The sequence below is a fragment of the Hyla sarda genome, chromosome 1 (assembly GCF_029499605.1).
Source record: "Hyla sarda isolate aHylSar1 chromosome 1, aHylSar1.hap1, whole genome shotgun sequence".
Classification (NCBI taxonomy): domain Eukaryota; kingdom Metazoa; phylum Chordata; class Amphibia; order Anura; family Hylidae; genus Hyla; species Hyla sarda.
Window position 1 is genome coordinate 479,788,545 of NC_079189.1, and position 20,727 is coordinate 479,809,271.

A 20,727-nucleotide genomic window follows, 5' to 3' on the forward strand; every position below is an offset into this window, starting at 1 on the left:
ACTGGCCCCACTCCTCCGCGAACAGCTGCACTACGAACTTGCGGTGCATGTCTATCTGATCCCCGTACAGACCGAGGAACTTCTGGATCAGGACTTCATAGCCGGAACCGTGTGGTACGGAGGAAGGCCGGGCAAAGACGGAGAAGCAGAAGAGGACGGGCACCGCAGCACCGCCACCGCTGTTGTTGCTCTGGACGCCCGGGCTCACCTGTGCCGCACACACCACCGGCTGCTCTGCCATGTTCATCCACCAGGCGCTGCGGACAAGGACACAACACCGGGGGGTTATCCTTACTGCTATTACCGCCCCCCGGAGACACTGGCACTGCCCCTCCTCCCGCTGTCACCCCTCTGCTGGAGGAGGAGGAGGAGGAGGTGAAGCCTAGGTGATCGCCCCCTACCGAGACTCCCAGCCCCTCCCCCTGCACATGGCTGTGATTGGAGCATGTCCCGCACGTCACTCATACACACACAGCGCTACAACCTGTAGAAGAACAACTACATGTCCGAATGAGGACCCAGCACTGCTCACTGGGACTTGTAGTCCTCCAGCTCCCCCTCATACCCCTCCAGCTCACACTCCTGCACTAACTCACTTGTGTCCGGGTTCTGCTTACGCTAGGACGCGGTGACGTCAGACGGGCCGTACACGTCACCGGATGCGGCTTCCTACACTTCACCAGAGCTGTGGGGCGGTAATCAGACCTGAAGGTGCAGCGGTGCGGTACAGGCTCAGACTCCGGCCGGGGGCGGATCCGGAACTGACTGTTTATGATGGCTCCAATACCATCCGTACAACGTACTGGAGCGGACTCTGGATCAGTGGTTCCAAAACAGTGTGCCACCAGCTGTTGTCCGGGCATGCTGGGAGTGGTAGTTTTGCAACAGCTGGAGGCACACTGGTTGGGAAGCAATGCTCTGGGTTATTGCTCTGTATGTATGTATGTATGTATGTATGTGTGTATATGTATGTATGTATGTATGTGTGTATGTTCCAGCATCACGTCCAAACGGCTAAAGATATTAAAGGGGTAGTCCAGTGGTGGAAAACTTATCCCCTATCCTAAGGATAGGAGATAAGTTTGAGATCGGGGGGGTCCGACCGCTGGGGCCCCCTGCGATCTCTCTGTACGGGGGCCAGGCTCCAGATAGCGGGTGTCGACCTCCGCACGAAGCGGCGACTGACGCCCCCTCAATACATCTCTATGGCAGAGCCAGAGATTGCCGAAGGCAGCGATTCGGCTCTGCCATAGAGTTGTATTGAGGGGGTGTGTCGGCTGCCGCTTCTTGCGGAGGTTGACATGCCCCCTTCTCGCGGGCTGTTGGGGCTCCGTACAGGAGATCGCAGGGGGCCCCGGCGGTCAACCCCCGCGATCTGCAACTTATCCCCTATCCTTAGGATCCTTATCCATTTGCCAGGGTTTTTGTCTATGGGAAATATATGTTACTGCATAACTTCCAAACGGCTGGAGATATTTCGATAATACTTGGTCACATGTTACTTATATGTCCACTTTAACCCCTTAATGACCAAGCCCATTTTCACCTTAAGGACGAGGCCAATTTTATTTTAGCGTTTTCGTTTTTTCCTCCTCGCCTATTAAAATCCATAACTCTTTTATATTTCCATCTAAAGACCCATATAAGGGCTTGTTTTTTGCGTGACCAATTGTACTTTGTAATGAAACCTCTCATTTTACCATAAAATGTATGGCGAACCCCCCAAAAAAAATTTTAGGGAGGAAATTTAAATGAAAACCAAAATTTTGCACATTTTGGAGGGTTTTGTTTTCACACTTTGTACACTTTATGGTAAAAATGACATGTGTTCTTTATTCTGTGGGTCAATATGATTAAAATGATACCCATGGCTAGATACTTTTATATTTTTGTACCGCTTAAAAAAAAATCTAAAACTTTTTGTACAAAATCAGTAATCTAAAATCGCCCTATTTTGACCACCTATAACTTTTTAATTTTTCCTTATATAGGGCGGTATGAGGGCTCATTTTTTGTACCGTCATCTGTACTTTTTATCGATACCACATTTGCATATATAAAACTTTTAGATAATTTTTTATTATTTTTTTTTTAATAAAATGTGACAAAAAAAGCAGCATTTTTGGACTTTTTTTTTATTTTTTACGTTTACGCCATTTACTGTACGGGATCATTAACATTATATTTTGATAGTTCGGACATTTACGCACGCGGCGATACCAAATATGTTTATTAAAATAATTTTTTATGCTTTTTGGGGGTAAAATGGGAAAAACTGACAATTTTTATTGGGGGAGGGGATTTTTCACATTTTTTTCAACTTTTTTTTACATTTTTCAACTTCTTTTTATGTCCCCATAGGGGACTATCTATAGCAATCCTTTGATTGCTAATACCGTGCAGTGCTATGCATAGGACACAGCACTGCTCAGTATTATTGGTGATCTTCAGACCAGAGCAGAAGACCCCGGGAGACGGCCGGAGCTAGGTAAGGGGACCTCCAGCTGTCATGCTGGATGATCGGATCGCCGCGGGCGATCCGATCATCCAATCAAAATGCCGCAGATGCCGTGATCTGTATTGATCACGGCATCGGAGGGGTTAATGGCGGACATCCGCGCGATCGCTAGCATGCTAGCGATGCTAGCAGCCGGAACCTGCCGTGTATGACGCGAGCGCCCTTCCACAGGATGTAAATGTACGTCCCCGTGTGGGAAGTCCCACCAAACCAGGACGTACATTTACGTCCGTGGTCCTTAAGGGGTTAAATATAGGATAGTTAATTTAACCCTTAACCACCCCCATTTGTAAGGGTCAGGGTTTTTGTTTAAAGTCCCATGCAAATCTATGGGAAATATATGTTCCCACATAACTTCCGTATGGCTGGAGATATTTTAATACCTGGTACACATATTACAGGTTGGGATAGGAGGACGGGATAGGAGGAGGGGTTGGGAGGTCGGGATATGGGGTTGGGATATGAAAACAATATATGAGGATGGGATATGAAGTCAAAAGCTTGCTCCTTTGTTTATTTTCCTCCCCAACAAGGATTAGGAAGGAAAAACCGGGCAACACCGGGTACTCAGCTAGTACCTGATATTTATTATGTTTCTTGTATCTAGAAGAGTAGTTCACAGGCAGCAGAATCTTCTGTAAGGCTGCATTCACACCTCGTTTTCAGCCTACGGTTGCCGGATCCGGCTGGGGAGTGGAAAACCAGACGCTCCAGTACCCCATCCGGACCGGCGCTTAAATCCATTTACTTTAATGAGCTGACCGGAGTCAAACGGTGACTCCAGCCGGCTAATTTTTTACCTGTATCTGGTTTTGTGACCGGACCTAAAACTGTAGTATAAGTTTGTTATTGGTCTAATACACAGTGCATTCAGGTGGCTGATATAATAAATAGGGTGGTCCCACCTGATCAGTAAGCATTGCTAAAAAAAAAAAGCTCAGCTCCTTTGTTGGACAATGTGGCCTAGGTGTAGAGTATCCCTTTACCCATAACAGGGAGAGATATCCCTACACCCTACACTTTTATTACCCCCAGGGCCGGCCTTAGGTGTTCAGGTGCCCTGTGCAAGCTAACCTGGGCCCCCCGCTATCTCCTGCACGTTGTCCCGGCAGTCGGCTGGAAGGGGGGGCATGCCATACCCCGCACGGAGTGCCGGCCAACACGGCCCTCCATGTACCCCATAGAGATACATGGAGGGGGTGTGCCGGCCGCGGCTTCCTGCGGGGTACTGATGTCTGCTTCCAGCAAACTGCCGGGGCCAGTGCAGGAGATCGCGGGGGAGGGGTACTGCTGAGATCCCCACCGATCACCTCGGTTGAAGTGGTTCTCCAGCTGTTGGAAAGCTAATACTCCCATCATGTCTGGAGAGCCTCTGGCAATGGGAGTTGTGGTTTTGTAACAGCTGGAGAGACACAGATTGGACACAGTTTTACCCATCATCACTGCAGAACTTACAAGTGACTACAGCTCTGATGGGACAGTCAGGAGAACACACAATGATATCAGTGACCTGAGTGACGTCTTTTGACTTGAGTGATATCTTCTCTGTTATCTTTTCTTCTTCATCTGGTCCAGAGACCAGGTCTTCCTCCAGCTCCATCTTCTCTGCAGAGTCTTACATCCAGACATCATTGGCTCCTCACTGTCAGCAGATCCGCATCCTCTGCATGAAGACAGTAATCATTATAACCTTGCCAGAAAGTGTACCCTAAATAAAATACTGCTCCACACTGTACACTGAGTATAATACTGCTATACACTGTACCCTGAATATAATACTGCTATACACTGTACCCACTAAATATAATGCTGCCCCAGACTCTACCCTGAATATAATACTGCTATACACTGTACCCTAAAGAAAATACTGACCCACACTGTACCCTGAATATAATACTGCTATACACTGTACCCACTAAATATAATGCTGCCCCAGACTGTACCCTGAATATAAAACTGCCACCCACTGTACCCTGAATATAATACTGCTACACACTGTACCCTGAATATAATACTGCTACGCACTGTACCCTGAATATAATGCTGCTATACACTGTACCCACTGAGTATAATCCTGCCAAACACTGTACCCTGAATATAATACTGTTATACACTGTACCCTAAAGATAATACTGACACACACTGTACCCTGAATATAATACTGCTATACACTGTACCCATTAAATATAAGCCTGCCACACACTGTACCCTCTGAATATAATAATGCCACACACTGTACCCCCTGAATATATACATGCATACACATCATATATACATATACACCCCATCTTATCCTCTGTGTCCTCATCACCCCCAAAACCCACGCCAAACCCCTCCTCATCACTACTATTACCCCCCCTCTCCTCATCACCCCCATAAACCCCCCTGCACCTCTCATCCACTCCATAACCCCCTACACCTCTCATCATCCCCATAACCCCCCTGCACCTCTCATTACCCCCCTGCACCTCTTATCACCCCCATAACCCCCCTGCACCTTTCATTACCCTCCCTGCACCTCATCACCCCCATAACCCCACTGCACCTCTCATCACCCCCATAACCCCCATAACCTCTTATCAACCCCATAACCCCCTGCACCTCTCATCACCCCCATAACCCCCCCTGCACCTCTCATCACCCCCATAAACCCCCTGCCCCTCTCATCACCCCCATAACCCCCCTGCACCTCTTATCAACCCCATAACCCCCCTGCACCTCTCATCACCCCATAACCCCCCTGCCCCTCTCATCACCCCCATAACTCCCCCTGCACCTCTCATCACCCCCTGCACCTCTCATCACCCCCATAACCCCCTTCACCTCTCATCACCCCCATAACCCCCCCTGCACCTCTCATCACCCCCATAACCCCCCCTGCACCTCTCATCACCCCCATAACCCCCCCTGCACCTCTCATCACCCCCATAACCCCCCTGTACCTCTCATCACCCCCATAACCCCCCTGCACCTCTCATCACCCCCATAACCCCCCCTGCACCTCTAATCACCCCCCTGCACCTCTCATAACCCCCCTGCACCTCTCATCACCCCCCTGCACCTTTCCTTTCCCCCCCACTGCACCTCTCATCACCCCACCTCCCTGAACCTCTCATCAACCCCCTGCACCTCTTAACAACCCCATAACTTCCCTGCACCTCTCATTACCCACCCTGCACCTCTCATAACCCCCCCTGCACCTCTCATCACCCCTCCCCCCCCCCCCCTGCACCTCTTATCACCCCAGGGATGTGGAATTCCTATCGCCTGACGCCCGGGACAAGCAGGGAGATGAGGGGGCATGGCTTCTTGCTCCCCGTGCAGACCTGCGTCCTTTGCCTTCACTCCCCCCAGCTGTAGCTTCGGAGAGCTGAGGGGAGGAGGCACGTCTGCACGGGGAGATGCATGCGGCGCTCTGCAGTATGTATGGAGCGGGCTCGGGATTCCTGCCCGCTCCATACTCTGCAGCCCCTGGCTGTTCTCAGTAGCCGGGGGCCACCTCTAATAGCCGCAGCTGGCTATTAACCCTTTAGATCGCCGCTGTCAAAGCTGACAGCGGCATCTAAAGGGACATGTGAATGCACCCTGGTGGGCTAGTGGGGTGGATCGCCCCCCCCCCCCCCCCACTGACAAAAATGTTTACAAGCGAGCTGTGTCGACCGCCGGGTGCCCCTGTTGCTATGGCGCCCTGTGCGGCCGCACAGCTCGCACACCCCAAAGACCAGCTCTGATTACCCCCACCTCCTGAATAAAGAGCTGTCTGCTTCTGTGTATACAGTCACTTTGTGTATTTAAAATTCAAGTAATTAAAGGTGTAGCCTAACGAAAACATGATAGGGTGTGTGCTCCTTTCATTTCTATGGGAGGGCCGAAGAGACCGAAGTGCTGTACTTGGGCATCTCCTGTAGATAAGGGATACATTGTTTTTAGCTGGACAACCCCTTTAATTGCTGATATGTTTTTTTCTGGCTGCTTATAGGGCAATGTTTTCCAACCAGGGTGCCTCCAGCTGTTGCATAATTACAACTCCCAGCTTACCCAATTCATAGTTGCAAGAAAAAGTTTAGTAAACCATTTGGAATTCATAGGATTTCTGCATTGATTATTAATACAACGTGGTCTTGCTGTTATTCAGTTCACAGTGCTAGACAAAGACATCCTGGCGATAATAACACACAATGAGTTGTTTTGTTTATCTCTTTTATTAAACATAGACTAGCATTGAGGTGGCGGAACGTGACATCATCAGGGGGCGGGGCTATGACATCACGAGCTCCCGGTGCCGGCACCAGTATTCAGAACAGTTTGTTCCAAACGCTGAGCAGTGGAGTACCTCTTTAAGTCAACAGAAGGACACAATACAATAAGCTAGGAAATAACCACATTCACAGTCATCTGCCAAAGGCAGAAGCATTATATAGGGTACGTTCACACGAGCGGATTTACAGCGTATTTTACACACTGCTCGTAACGGCAATACGCCGCGACGAGCAGACACACTGCAGCGATGTGCGCGGCGTACTCGCTCATCGCGGCAACTCTCCCTGCTCTGAGCTAGGCAGAGAGCTCCTGCGATGTGCGAGTATACTGCGACTCGCACATCACAGTGTGTCTACTCGTAGCGGCATGTTGCCGCTACGAGGAGGCACATGTAAAGACAGCATAGAGTGGGCCTTCACCAGCGGATCCGCAGCGTAAAATACGCTGTAAATCCACTCGTGTGAACGTACCCTTAAGCAGGCTGCATTACACCAGCATTGAACTCCGAGACAGCCCTGATTGACTTGGCAACCTAATCCATTGATCGGGCAACCAGTTCTCATGACAGTGAAGTCAGTAGCCAGGGAATCCCTTCAATTTGGGAATAGGTTGTCCAGTTGATTTATTACAAGTGTAGATCTTTCACTTTACCATAAAAGTTCTGTGGACAGTTACAAACTTCAAGGGGGGTTGTCTTTCAAGAGACATCCCCCTTCAGATAGGAGTGCCTCAAAAAGTGAGGTGTATAGTAACCATTAGAAGTAAATGTAATAAAGCAGGGGTCCTCAAACGTTTTAAACTGGGGGGCCAGTTCACTGTCCCTCAGACCGTTGGAGGGCGAGACTATAGATAAAAATAAAAAAAAACTATGAACAAATTCATATGCACACTTATATATCTTATTAGTGGACTACCCCTTAAGTACGCAGCATAGTCCCCCCCCCCATTAGGTTGTAGTTCCCCCACATTAGGTTGGCAGTATAGTTCCCCCACATTAGGTTGGCAGTATAGTTTCCCACACATTAGGTGGGCAGTATAGTTCCCCCACATTAGGCTGGCAGTATAGTTCCCCCACATTAGGTTGACAGTATAGTTCCCCCCCCCCCCCACATTAGGTTGTAGTTCCCCCCACATTAGGTTGGCAGTATAGTTCTCCCACATCAGGTTGGCAGTATAGTTCCCCCACAGTTAGTTGGCAGTATAGTTCCCCCACATTAGGTAGGCAGTATAGTTCCCCCACATTAGGTTGGCAGTATAGTTCCCCCACATTAGGTTGTAGTTCCCCCACATTAGGTAGGCAGTATAGTTCCCCCCACATTAGGTTGTAGTTCCCCCACATTTAGTTGGCAGTATAGTTCCCCCACATTAGGTGCAGTATAGTCCCCCACATTAGGTGCTGTATTGTTCCCCACATTAGGTGCAGTATAATTCCCCCACAGACATACAGCCTCCTCTGTGTACGTGTGCAATGCTGGGAAGAAAGAAGTTCTGCGGTGGCGCTGAACTGGATGGCAAGCAAGGTCCGGATACGTAGTTTTTCAACGAAAAAAGCATTTATTGAGACATACATAAAGTAATAGACATGTGCAAGACGTGTTTCGAGGGGAGCCCCCTCTTTCTCAATTGCTTCCTCTGTGTACGGGCACCGACCACCACTCCTCCGGTCCGGACTTAGCAGTAGGTCTCGGGACCTGAGGAGCAGTGGTCTGAGCACCGAAGCTGACGTGCCACTGGTAACACTTAACAAGCTGGCCAGCGCACGTCCTGCTCGCTGCTCCGCTCCTCCGCGCTCCGTTGCTATGGGCGCATGCACGGGACATCAGTGACATCCATGCGTGCGCTACCTCCCGGCGGGCCTTGCGTTTTTAAAGTAAACGCAGGGATGTCCTTAGGCAGCGGCGGGCCAGATAAATGTCCTCGGCGGGCTGTAGTTTGAGGACCCCTGTAATAAAGCACGGACAGCTTAAATCTGCAATGTTCAGCTCAGAAGGACCCCGTCCACATGATGTCCACGTTCCTTAATAAAGCATATGGATAGGGCTTGTCTTGATAATACAGCCCATAACACTGGATTATACAATTTAATATTACATTTATATAAGTGAATGTCAGACAATGGAGCAGTATCTGAATGTAAGCTATCATAATGGAGATGAAACTTAACAGTGCTGATTTATGTAGACATGGAGTTTAGAAAGGAGCACTTTACAATCTCAGATAGTACATTGAAATAATAATATTTGTGCATTGCACAGTACACTAAACAAAGAGGATTACCACTATAAATGCAGAGTTTGGAGCATCACCCAAACTGCAGGTTACTGGTTAACTTTGGTGAAAGAGAAGTGAAGGCAGTCTTTGTAGTTAAATCTTAGTACCAAAGAGACAGATCATTGATCTCTATGGAGTAAATAGCTGATCCTGTACAAAGCTGCTTAAAATGAAGGATGATAGCACAGGGATAGTCGAAAGAGTTATACCCCTACTATTCTACTCTGTTATCTGTAAAGTGCTATAGAGGTTGTGTGCAGTGAATCCTGTAATCTAATTTCCCCATCTTAATCTATCTCATATCAGCAGCAATAATATAAAAGTATTTAATATCACATTCATTTGATTACTATTTATTCATTACATGGAACTTTATTTATAAAAATAGAAGCCATTTGGAGGAATTGTAATTGTTTTCTGAATTAACAAAAACATTAAAATAAATAAATAAGACTTGCTAATAGGCCATCATATCTATCCCTGTACCACAAACACTAACAATAAAGTCTTTTTATTTTTTCACTTGTAGTTTTGTTGTGGACTTAACCCCTTAAGGACCCTTGACGTACACGTACGTCATGACACCCTGGTACTTAAGAACCCATGATGTATGCGTACATCATGGAGAATTCCAGTTCCCGCCGCGTGCTGGGCGGGGATCGGACCGGGATGCCTGCTGAAATCATTCAGCAGGCAACCCGTGCAAACGCCCAGGGGGGGGGTTATTAGACCACCCCATGTATGCGATTGAGGCAAATCGCAAGTAAATTCACACTTGCAATTAGCCAGATTACGGGTCTATGGTGACCCGGAATATAAGGGGGATCGCGGTTGTCCAAGACACCGACGATCCCCATAAAAGAATAGGAGTGAGGTGGCAGGGGTGCCACCTCTCCTATCCCTGCTATTGGTCGTATAGACCCTGCTATTGGTCGTATAGGCAGGACGGGGAAACCGACAGGGACCGGCTCCAAAGGTCACATACTGATCTGCGGAGGCTGCGGGCGACAGTGATCGGCGGGCGGCGATGTCGTGCGGCTGGCTCCCTGGATCCTACGGAAGCCGATGAGTTGCCTAGCAACATCTGGAGGGCTACAGTTTTAAACCACTATACAGTGGTCTCTAAACTGTAGCCCTCCAGATGTTGCAAAACTACAACTACCAGCATGCCCAGACAGCTGTTTGGGCATGCTGGGAGTTGTATTTTTGCAACAGCTGGAGGTCTACAATTTATAGACTACTGCACAGTGATCTCCAAACTATAGCCCTCTAGATCTTGCAAAACTACAACTCCTAGCATGCCCACACAGCAGTTTGCTGTCTGTGTATGCTGGGAATTGTAGTTTTGCAACATCTGGAGGGCCACAGTTTGGAGATCACTGTGCAGTGGACTCTAAACTAGCCCACCAGATGTTGCAAAACTGCAAATCCCAGCATGCCCAAACAGCTGTCTCGGCATGCTGGGAGTTGCAGTTGCGCACCTCCAGCTGTTGCATAACTACATCTCCCAGCATGCCCTTTTGCGATCAGTACATGCTGGTTGTTGTAGTTTTGCTACAGCTGGAGACACACTGGTTAGAAAATACTGAGTTAGGTAACAGAACCTAACTGAAGGGTTTCCAACCAGTGTGCCTCCAGCTGTTGCAAAAGTACAACTCCCAGCATGCATGGCTTGTCAGTACATGCTGGGAGTTGTAATTTTCAACCAGCTGGAGGTTTGCCCCCCCCCCCTACCCATGTGAATGTAAAGGGTACATTCACGTGGGCAGGTTTACAGTAAGTTTCCTGCTTGAAGTTTGAGCTGCAGCAAATTTTTCGCCACAGCGCAAACTCCTAGCAGGAAACTCACCATAACCCGCCAGTGCGAATGTACCCTAAAAACACTACACTACACTAACACATAATAAAGGGTAAAACACAACATATACACCCCCTTACACTGCCCCCCCCCCCCCAATAAAAATGAAAAACGTATTGTATGGCAGTGTTTCCAAAACGGAGCCTCCAGCTGTTGCAAAGCAACAACTCCCAGCAATTCCGGACAGCCACTGACTGTCCAGGCATGCTGGGAGTTTAGCAACAGCTGGAGGCACGCTGTTTGGGAATCACTGGCGTAGAATACCCCTATGTCCACCCCATGCAATCCCTAATTTAATCCTCAAATGCGCATGGAATTCTCTCACTTCAGAGCCCTGTCGTATTTCAAGGAAACAGTTTAGGGCCACATATGGGGTATTTCCATACTCGGGAGAAATTGCACTACAAATTTTGGGGGGCTTTTTCTCTTTTTACCCCTTGTGAAAAGGAAAAGTTGGGGGCTACACCAGCTTGTTAATGTAATAAAAAAAAATTACACCAACATGCTGGTGTTGCCCCATACTTTTTATTTTCACAAGCGTTAAAAGGAAAAAAAGAACAATTTCTCCTGAGTACGGAAATACCCCATATGTGGGCGTAAAATGCTCTGCGGGCGCACAACAAGGCTCAGGAGTGAGAGTGCACTATGTACATTTGAGCCCTAAATTATTGATTTGCACAGGGGTGGCTGATTTTACAACGGTTCTGACATAAACACAAAAAAAGAAATACCCACATGTGACCCCATTTTGGAAGCTACACCCCTCACAGAATGTAACAAGGGGTATAGTGCGCCTTAACACCCCACAGGTGTTTAATGAAAATTCTTCAAAGTTGGATGTAAAAATGAAAAAAAAAAAAACATTTTTCACTAAAATGCTGGTGTTACCCTAAATTTTTCATTTTCACAAGGGAAAATAGGAATAAAGACGCCCAAAATTTGTAACCCCATTTCTTCTGAGTAAGAACATACCCCATGTGTGGATGTAAATTGCTATGCGGGTAAACTACAATGCTCAGAAGAGAAGGAGCACCATTGGGCTTTTGAAGAGAAAATTTGTCCGGAATTGAAGGCCACGTGTGTTTACAAAGCCCCCATAGTGCCAGAACAATGGAACCCCCCCCCCACATGTAACCCTATTTTGGAAACTACACCCCTCACGTAATGTAATAAGGGGTACAGTGAGCATTTATGCCCCACAGATGTCTGACAGATTTTTGGAACAGTGGTCTGTGAAAATGAAAAATGTATTTTTTCATTTGCACAGCCCACTGTTCCAAAGATTTGTCAAATGCCAGTGGGGTGTAAATAGTCACTGCACCCCTTATTAAATTCTGTGAGGGGTGAAGTTTCCAAAATATGGTCACATGTGGGGGGGTCCACTGTTCTGTCAGCACGGGGAACTTTGTAAATGCACATGGCCCCTGACTTCCATTCCAAACTATTTTTTTTCCAAAAGCTCAATGGCGCTCCTTCTCTTCTGAGCATTGTAGTGCGCCAGCAGAGCACTTGACGTCCACAAATTTTGGGGGGAATTTTGTCCTATTATCCCTTGTAAAAAAAAAATATAATTTGGGGGAAAACTAGCACTTTATTGAAAAAGAAAAATAATTTACACATCCAACTTTAACGAAAAGTCATCAAACACCTGTGGGGTGTTAAGGTTCACTGGAAACCTTGTTATATACCCTTAAGGGGTATAGTTTCCAAAATAGTATGCCATGTGTTTTTTTGTTTGTATTTTTGCTGTCCTGGCACCATAGGGGCTTCCTAAATGGGACATGCCCCCTAAAAACCATTTCAGCAAAATTTGCTTTTCAAAAGCCAAATGTGATTCCTCTTCTGAGCATTGTAGTTTGCCAGCAGAGCACTTGACGTCCACACATGGGGTATTTCCATACTCAGAAGAGATCGGGTTACACATTTTGGTGGGCATTTTGTCCTATTATCCCTTGTAAAAAAAATTAATTTGAGGGAAAACTAGCATTTTAGTGAAAAAAAAAATCATTTGCACATCCAACTTTAACGAAAAGTCGTCAAACACCTGTGGGGTGTTAAGGCTCACTGGACCCCTTGTTACATGCTTTGAGGGATGTAGTTTCCAAAATAGTATGCCATGTGTTTTTTTTTGTTTTTTTTGTTGCTGTTCTGGCACCATAGGGGCTTCCTAAATGTGACATGCCCCCCAAAAACCATTTCAGAAAAACTCACTCTCCAAAATCCCACTGTGGCTCCTTCCCTTCTGAGCCCTCTACTGCACCCGCCGAACACTTGACATACACATATGAGGTATTTTCTTACTTGAGAGAAATTGGGTTATACATTTTAGGCAGATTTCTCTCAAGTAATCTTCTTTTCTCCTTCAGTTTGCTGCTATTCCTGTGAAACACCTAAAGGGTTAACAAACCTTTTGAATGTCATTTTGAATACTTTGAGGGGTGCAGTTTTTAGAATGGGGTCATTTATGGGGTATTTCTAATATGAAGGCCCTTCAAATCCACTTCAAAACAGAACTGGTTCCTGAAAAATTTCGATTTTGAAAATTTTGTGAAAAATTGGAAAATTGCTGCTACATTTTGAAGCCCTCTGATGTCTTCCAAAAGTAAAAACATGTCAACTTTATGATGGAAACATAACATAGACATATTGTATATGTAAATCAATATATAATTTGGAATATTCATTTTCCTTATAAGCAGAGAGCTTCAAAGTAAAAAAAAAATGCAACATTTTAAATTTTTAAAAATCAAATTCTGGAATTTTTCACCAAGAAATGAAGTATCGACAAAATTTTACCACTAACATAAAGTAGGTTATGTCACGAAAAAACTATCTCGGAATCAGAATGAAAGGTAAAAGCATCCCAGAGTTATTAATATTTAAAGGGACAGTGGTAAGATGTGCAAAAAATGGCCGGGTCCTACAGTGAAAATTGTCTGGGTCCTTAAGGGGTTAAGCTCTGTCAGGCTGGATGGGAATAGTCAGTGGACAGCCATTTTTAAATCTCTCCAAAGATGTTTTAGTCAGTGGGTCCAAGTCAGGCCTCTGTCTGGTCCACTCAAGGACATTCACAGAGTTGTTCCTAAGCCGCTCCTGTGTTGTCTTGTCTGTGTGGTTAGAGTCCTTGTCTTTCTGGAAGGGGAACCTTTGGCCAAGAGAACTCGGGATCAGGTTTTTATTAAGTAACTTTCCACTCAATCTTTACTAGTTTCCCTGTCCCAGCCGCTGAAAAATATCCCCACAGCAAAAGTGAAATGGGCCTTTATGTTCTTTTTGGTCAGCAGTAATTTATACTTTCATGCTTATTTTGCCCAGTACTTCTCATAAACATAGCCCTTAACTGAGGACCGTGTGGCCCGCAGTTCTTTAGATGTTGTTGGGGGTTCTTTTGTGACCTGTTGTTCTTCGCTGTGCTCTTGGGGTCATCTTTTTGTCCCAAAGCTTTAAAAATGGCTTTTGCAACCCTTTTCATACTGACAGATGTCAGCTACTTTGTTTGCCATCTGTTCCTAAATTTCTTTGGATTGCGGCATGATGTCTTGCTGTTTTGAGATCTTTTGGGTTACTTGACTCTGTCAGACAGGTTCTATTTAAGTTATCAGTTACCAAGACTGGGATTGTACTCAGCTTTCCAGACAATGTGATTAACTACAGTAAATCCATGATTTAATGGGGGCGCAATTACTTTTTCTCATAGGGCAAGGAAAGTTAGGGTATCCTATTAACCATAATAATTTAAATTATCACTTAAAAACTGCATTTTTATCTGGAACATTCAAGTGGAAAAAAGGTGTAAAGAAAAAAAAAAACGGCAAAGGGGGCAAATACTTTTTAACAGCACTGTATATATATTTAGTGTAGAGGTTGCCTTAACATGGTGGGATAATACACACTATTAGATCAAATTTATATCAACAGTAAATTTAGCAATAATGCATTTCAAATGTATTTATATTATACATATAATGGCCCAGATTCATCAAACTCTGTGAGAGAAAAACTGTAGTGATGTATCCACAGCAACCAATCACAGCTCATCTAACGAGCTCTGGTAAAGTGAAAGCTGAGCTGTGATTGGTTGCTGTGGGAAAACCTCTCAACTTTTTCTCTCACACAGTTCGATAAATCTGGGCCATTGTATCTAAGCACTTGCAGTGCGTTGTGGTAATCTGTGTGTTTGCATTTACATTGCAGCCATGTCAGCATGCATCTATACATTTATATCATCTGCATATTTATTTGTATATTGATTTATACATTGAAACAACACAACAGTCATGATGAGGATTTAAAAATTCACAGCATGTCTTTAAATAAACAGCAGAAAAATATTCCTACTGCAAAAACACACACACACGTTGCCGATTCAAACATGCATGTTTATGGTGAGTCAGAGAGGAGCTTCTGGGTGAGACTAAGAATAACAATATTTATGTAATACTGATAAAAATAATAAAAAAAATTACATTTTTCAAACACTGCAGTGCCCTTTTAACAGCTTTCCACTTTGGCTTATTAAAGGAGGTACCAGGGCATTTACCTAATGAAGGGGTAATTATCTAATCAATGGAGGCATTAACCTAACGGGGAAAATGACCAACCTACTGGCGGAATCTTCCGAATAGAGGGGATTATGTACCAACATGAGAATTCTACCTAATTGTTGGGATGATCTACCTTTTGGGGTCATGGGGAAAATTACCTACCTTCTGCAGGCCTCTACTTAATGGGGGTGGGAATTATGTACCAATTAGGGGTATCAGAAAATCCATGAATTGCTGCCAAAGGAACCACACAGAAATAAAAAAGAGCAGACCAGTCATGTTTCTCAGCCATAAGTTCCTTCTAGTCATTGAAGGGATGACCGTAGTCTTTCAATGAAGAGGGATAACAATGTGACCAGCAGTCAAGAAATGCCTCAAGAGCTTCTTTTTTGCCTTTGCCAAAGATTCCAGGGATAGAAACAAGACTACCTGTGGAGTGTTAGGAACCTGAGCGTCCGAGTAGGCCCAGAATGACTTAATTACAGATGTGTAGAAGTGTGCCTTTATCTCCATGACAGCTACCGCACATATTTGAGAAGGCAGGAAACGTGCTGAATGTCCACTGGACAGTAATACCAGCACAAGAGAATTTTATCATTGTTCTCTTTAGCATGAGAAGCTATGGAAATGCCAATGGTGAAGGCAAAATCTTTGCAATAGCAGAGGAATCACACTCCACATTTAGGTCTCTTTCCCACTCCACATTTAGCCTCCCATCATTACTCAAATCTAGTAGCAAAAGGTACATATTCGAGAGGCATCTATGCAGTGTGTGATAACAAAATCAGTAATTGAACCCTGAGAGGGAAGGATCATGCTCTCTGAGAAGGGGAAATGGACAAAGTAGACAGTTGAGCATGTTTAAGCCATGACAATGGATGTCCAGGGACCCTACTTCATAGATCGGATAGAAGAACAGCATCCTGTTTTATCACATGCCTTAAAGGAAATCTGTCACGAGTGTCAACTGCATTAACCTGTCGGTACCAGTGCAGGTGACACTGATGACAACGGTACTCACCTTGTCCTGTTCCGTGGCGGGATCTCTGGTAATCTCGGCCGTTAGCTCCAGCTCCGGGCACCCAACTTGGGGCATGGGCGAAGCTTAGTGACATCACCTCTGCTACTCCCTGCTGGGTCCTCCTGCTAGAGAATAGCAGCGGTGACCTCACTAAGCTCCGCCTGTGCCCCAAGCTGGGCCAGAGCTGAAGCTTAACGGCCAAGATTACCGGAGATCCCCGCCATGGGACAAGGTGAGTGCCATTGTCATCAGTGTTACCTGCAATATCTGTTGGTACTGACAGGTCAGGGCAGGTAACACTGGTAACAGATTTCCTTTAGACTAGGTGCAGCAGAATTGTTCCAAACAAAGAAATCAATGGGCATCCCTCCTGGGCTAGAAAACAGGATAACAAAAAAGGACCTCATGGTATGTAATGATGGGCAACCCTCAAATCCCAACTGTAGAGTATGGCCTACCAAATAAGGCCAGTGGACTGTAGACCTGGCAGTAAACAGAGGTATTAGGGAGATTAGAGATTCAAATTGAACTCATACTTAAGGTGCCTATTGTGTGCCCAATCCAGAACCCTCAACAACACATGTTCTTCATGATACAATTTTAGATTGGGAAGACCCGCATCTCTATGAGATTTGTTTTAAGTAAGAGTAGTCCTACAGATCAGAGTATGCCACACAAATTTTGTGATGGCACGCTGGAGGGTATCAAAGTAGCTGGAGGGGCACAAACCATCTGGAATAGATACAGGAATCTGGGTAAAATATCCATCTTCACTACATTCATGTGGCAAAACAATAAAAGAGAGTTCTCAGTTTGTAGGAGTCAAGATATTTCAGAGTTTTAACTTCCTCCAAAGGTTTTCTATGGGCTTGAGATCTGGAGATTGGCTAGGCCACTCCAGGACCTTGAAATGCTTCTTACGAAGCCACTCCTTCGTTGCCCGGGCGGTATGCTTAGGATCATTGTCATGCTGAAGGACCCAACCATGTTTCATCTTCAATGCCCTTGCTTGTTACAGATTTTCTCACCTGTATACTAACTCAGATATTCACCTTTGTTACATGCACTCGGTATACCTGATACCTTGTGATTTATTGTATACTTTGGTCTTATATTCCTTCTGTTGGTTTTAGGTTCTGCTTATTAGCATACCTTCCCTGTATTCCATGTATTTATACCTGCTGTACTCCCTCCATTTATCTACAGTTGTTTTTGTGGTGCCTTGTTTTTACTCATCTTTACTTTTTAAATGTATGTCAATTGCATATGTGTTAAATAAAATATAATATTTTTCCACTACTAGTTTTCTCTTTGTTGGTGTATATGTATATTTAATGAACTAGTGGTGGCCTCTCTTTTTTTCTGTTGGTGAAATAAAACCAGAAGCTCTCTAAACTCCCACTGGGCACTGAGGAGTGGAGACTAAGGAAGCTCTGTGATGCAGCCCTTCTCCCCAGCAACATGAAGACCCAAAGCGGACAGGAGGATAACTGATGTGAAGATGACCCGCCGTGGAGCTTGCACAAGGTATGTGTTTGCCAGGCCATGCCCCTGGAAAGGGTTGCTGTGTTAATTTTTTCACATGGGATTTTCAAAATGTACTTATTCCTTAAAAGCTCATATTAGAACATTGGGGGAGATTCATCAAGACGTGCGCTGAGAAAAAGTTAAGCAGTTGCCCATAGCAACCAGGCAGATTGCTTCTTACATTTTTCAGAGGCCTTTTCAAAAATGAAACAAGCGATCTGATTGGTTGCTATGGGCAACTGGTCAGCTTTTCCTCTGAACAAGTTTTGATAAATCTCCCCCATAATGTCTAATAAGGTATTTGTTTGATTCCATAAAATCTTGCGTTGTCATAAATGGAAAACTCCAGGCAAACTGTCATATTACATAGTTACATAGTTAGTATGGTTGAAAAAAAGACATACGTCCATCAAGTTCAACCAGGGAATTGAAGGGAAGGGTGTAAGGGGATAAGGGAAAGGGATGTAGTTTTATAATTCTGCATAAGCATTAATGTTATTTTGTTCCAGGAATGTATCTAACCCTGTTTTAAAGCTGTTAATTGTTCCTGCTGTGACCAGTTCCTGAGGTAGACCGTTCCATAAATTCACAGTCCTCACGGTAAAGAAGGCGTGTCGCCCCTTTAGACTAAACCTTTTCTTCTCCAGACGGAGGGAGTGCCCCCTCGTCCTTTGGGGGGGTTTAACCTGGAACAGTTTTTCTCCATATTTTTTGTATGGGCCATTTATATACTTATATACGTTTATCATATCCCCCCTTCAACGTCTCTTCTCAAGACTAAACAATTGTAACTCCTTTAATCGCTCCTCATAGCTAAGATGTTCCATGCCCCATATTAGTTTAGTCGCGCGTCTCTGCACCCTTTCCAACTCCGCAGTGTCCCTTTTATGAACAGGCGACCAAAACTGAACAGCATATTCCAGGTGAGGCCGTACCAATGCTTTATAAAGGGGGAGTATTATGTCCCTGTCCCTTGAGTCCATGCCTCTTTTTATACATGACAATATCCTGCCGGCTTTGGAAGCAGCAGCCTGACATTGCATGCTATTCTGTAGTCTGTGATCCACAAGTACACCCAGATCCTTCTCTACCAGTGACTCTGCCAGTTTAATCCCCCCTAAGACATACGACGCATGCAGGTTATTAGTACCCAGATGCATAACTTTACATTTATCCACATTGAACCTCATTTGCCAAGTGGATGCCCAGACACTTAGTCTATCCAAGTCATCTTGTAACTTATGCACATCCTCTATAGACTGTACCATGCTACAAAGCTTGGTGTCATCTGCAAAGATAGAAACAGAGCTGTTTATACCATCCTCTATATCATTGATAAATAAATTAAACAGCAGCGGGCCCAGTACTGAACCTTGGGGTACACCACTAATAACCGGGGACCAATCAGAGTACGAATCATTGACCACCACTCTCTGGGTACGATCCATGAGCCAGTGTTCAATCCAGTTACAAACTAAAGTTTCCAAGCCCAAGGACCTTAACTTACCTGTCAGACGTCTGTGAGGGACAGTATCAAACGCTTTGGCAAAATCCAGAAACACTGTATCCACAGCCATTCCTCTGTCAAGGCTTCTACTCACCTCTTCATAAAAGCAAATTAGATTGGTTTGACTACTTCTATCCTTAGTAAACCCATGCTGGCTATCACTTATAATACTATTATCCCCTATGTATTCCTGTATGTAATCCCTTATAAGTCCTTCAAACAATTGACCCACAATGCACGTTAGACTTACCGGTCTATAATTGCCTGGCGAAGACCTAGAGCCCTTCTTGAAGATTGGTACCACATTCGCCTTGCGCCAGTCCCTAATATTCATTAAAATGAAGTAACTTGAGCCAGAGCTGTCACCCCAGAGCTGTTAATTCTATCACTGTAAGGTTCCTAGGTGCTGGGGACACTATTTAGTAAGTTGCCAAAACATTGACACCTATCATTTAAGGACGCAGCCCATTTGGGCCTTTAGGGCGCAGACAATTTAATTTTTACGTTTTCGTTTTTTCCTCCTCGCCTTCAAAAAATCATAACTCTTTTATACTTTCATCCACAGACTAGTATGAGGGCTTGTTTTTTGCGTGACCAGTTGTCCGTTTTAATGCCATCACTCACTTTACCATAAAATGTATGGCGCAACCAAAAAAAATTACTATTTGTATGGTGAAATTAAAAAGAAAACCATAATTTTGCTAATTTTGGAAGGTTTTGTTTTCACTCCGTACAGTTTACGGTAAAAATGACATGTGTTCCTTATTCTTTGGGTCAATACGATTAAAATGATACCCATGATAACATACTTTTCTATTACTGTTGCGTTTAAAAAAATCTCAAACTTTTTAACCAAATTAGTAAGTTTAAAATCCCCCTAATTTGAAGACCTATAACTTTTTCATTTTTCCGTATGAGCGGCGGTATGAGGGCTCATTTTTTGCACCATGATCTGTACTTTTTATTGATACCATATATGCTTATATAGAACTTTTAATCCATTTTTTATAAATTTTTTGGGGAATAAAATGTTATAAAAAAGCATCTATTTTGGACTTTTTTTTAATTTTTACGTTCACGTAGTTCACCGTACGGTATCATTAACATTTTAGTTTAAGATAATTACAGATATTTACACATGCGGCGATACCAAATATGTATATAAAAAAATTTTTAACACTTTTTGGGGGTGAAATAGGGAAAATGGGACAATTTACGTTT

General features: G+C 44.6%; 1 protein-coding gene across 3 annotated transcripts in view; it reads right to left on the bottom strand.

The window, feature by feature from the left end:
* The window catches only part of ISOC1 (isochorismatase domain containing 1), a 31,667-nt gene extending 30,928 nt beyond the window's left edge, over window positions 1-739 (bottom strand). The window contains exons 1-2 of one of the 3 annotated variants that reach the window (XM_056537293.1): window positions 597-739; window positions 1-257 (exon numbers count right to left, since the gene is read on the bottom strand). The exon at window positions 1-257 is cut by the window's left edge and continues 71 nt beyond it. In XM_056537293.1, coding sequence (XP_056393268.1) covers window positions 1-247 — 247 coding nt within the window. In that variant the 5' untranslated portion in view covers window positions 248-257; window positions 597-739. The other 2 variants (XM_056537292.1, XM_056537294.1) reach the window with 2 other exon arrangements.
* Window positions 740-20,727: the final 19,988 nt, after the last annotated feature.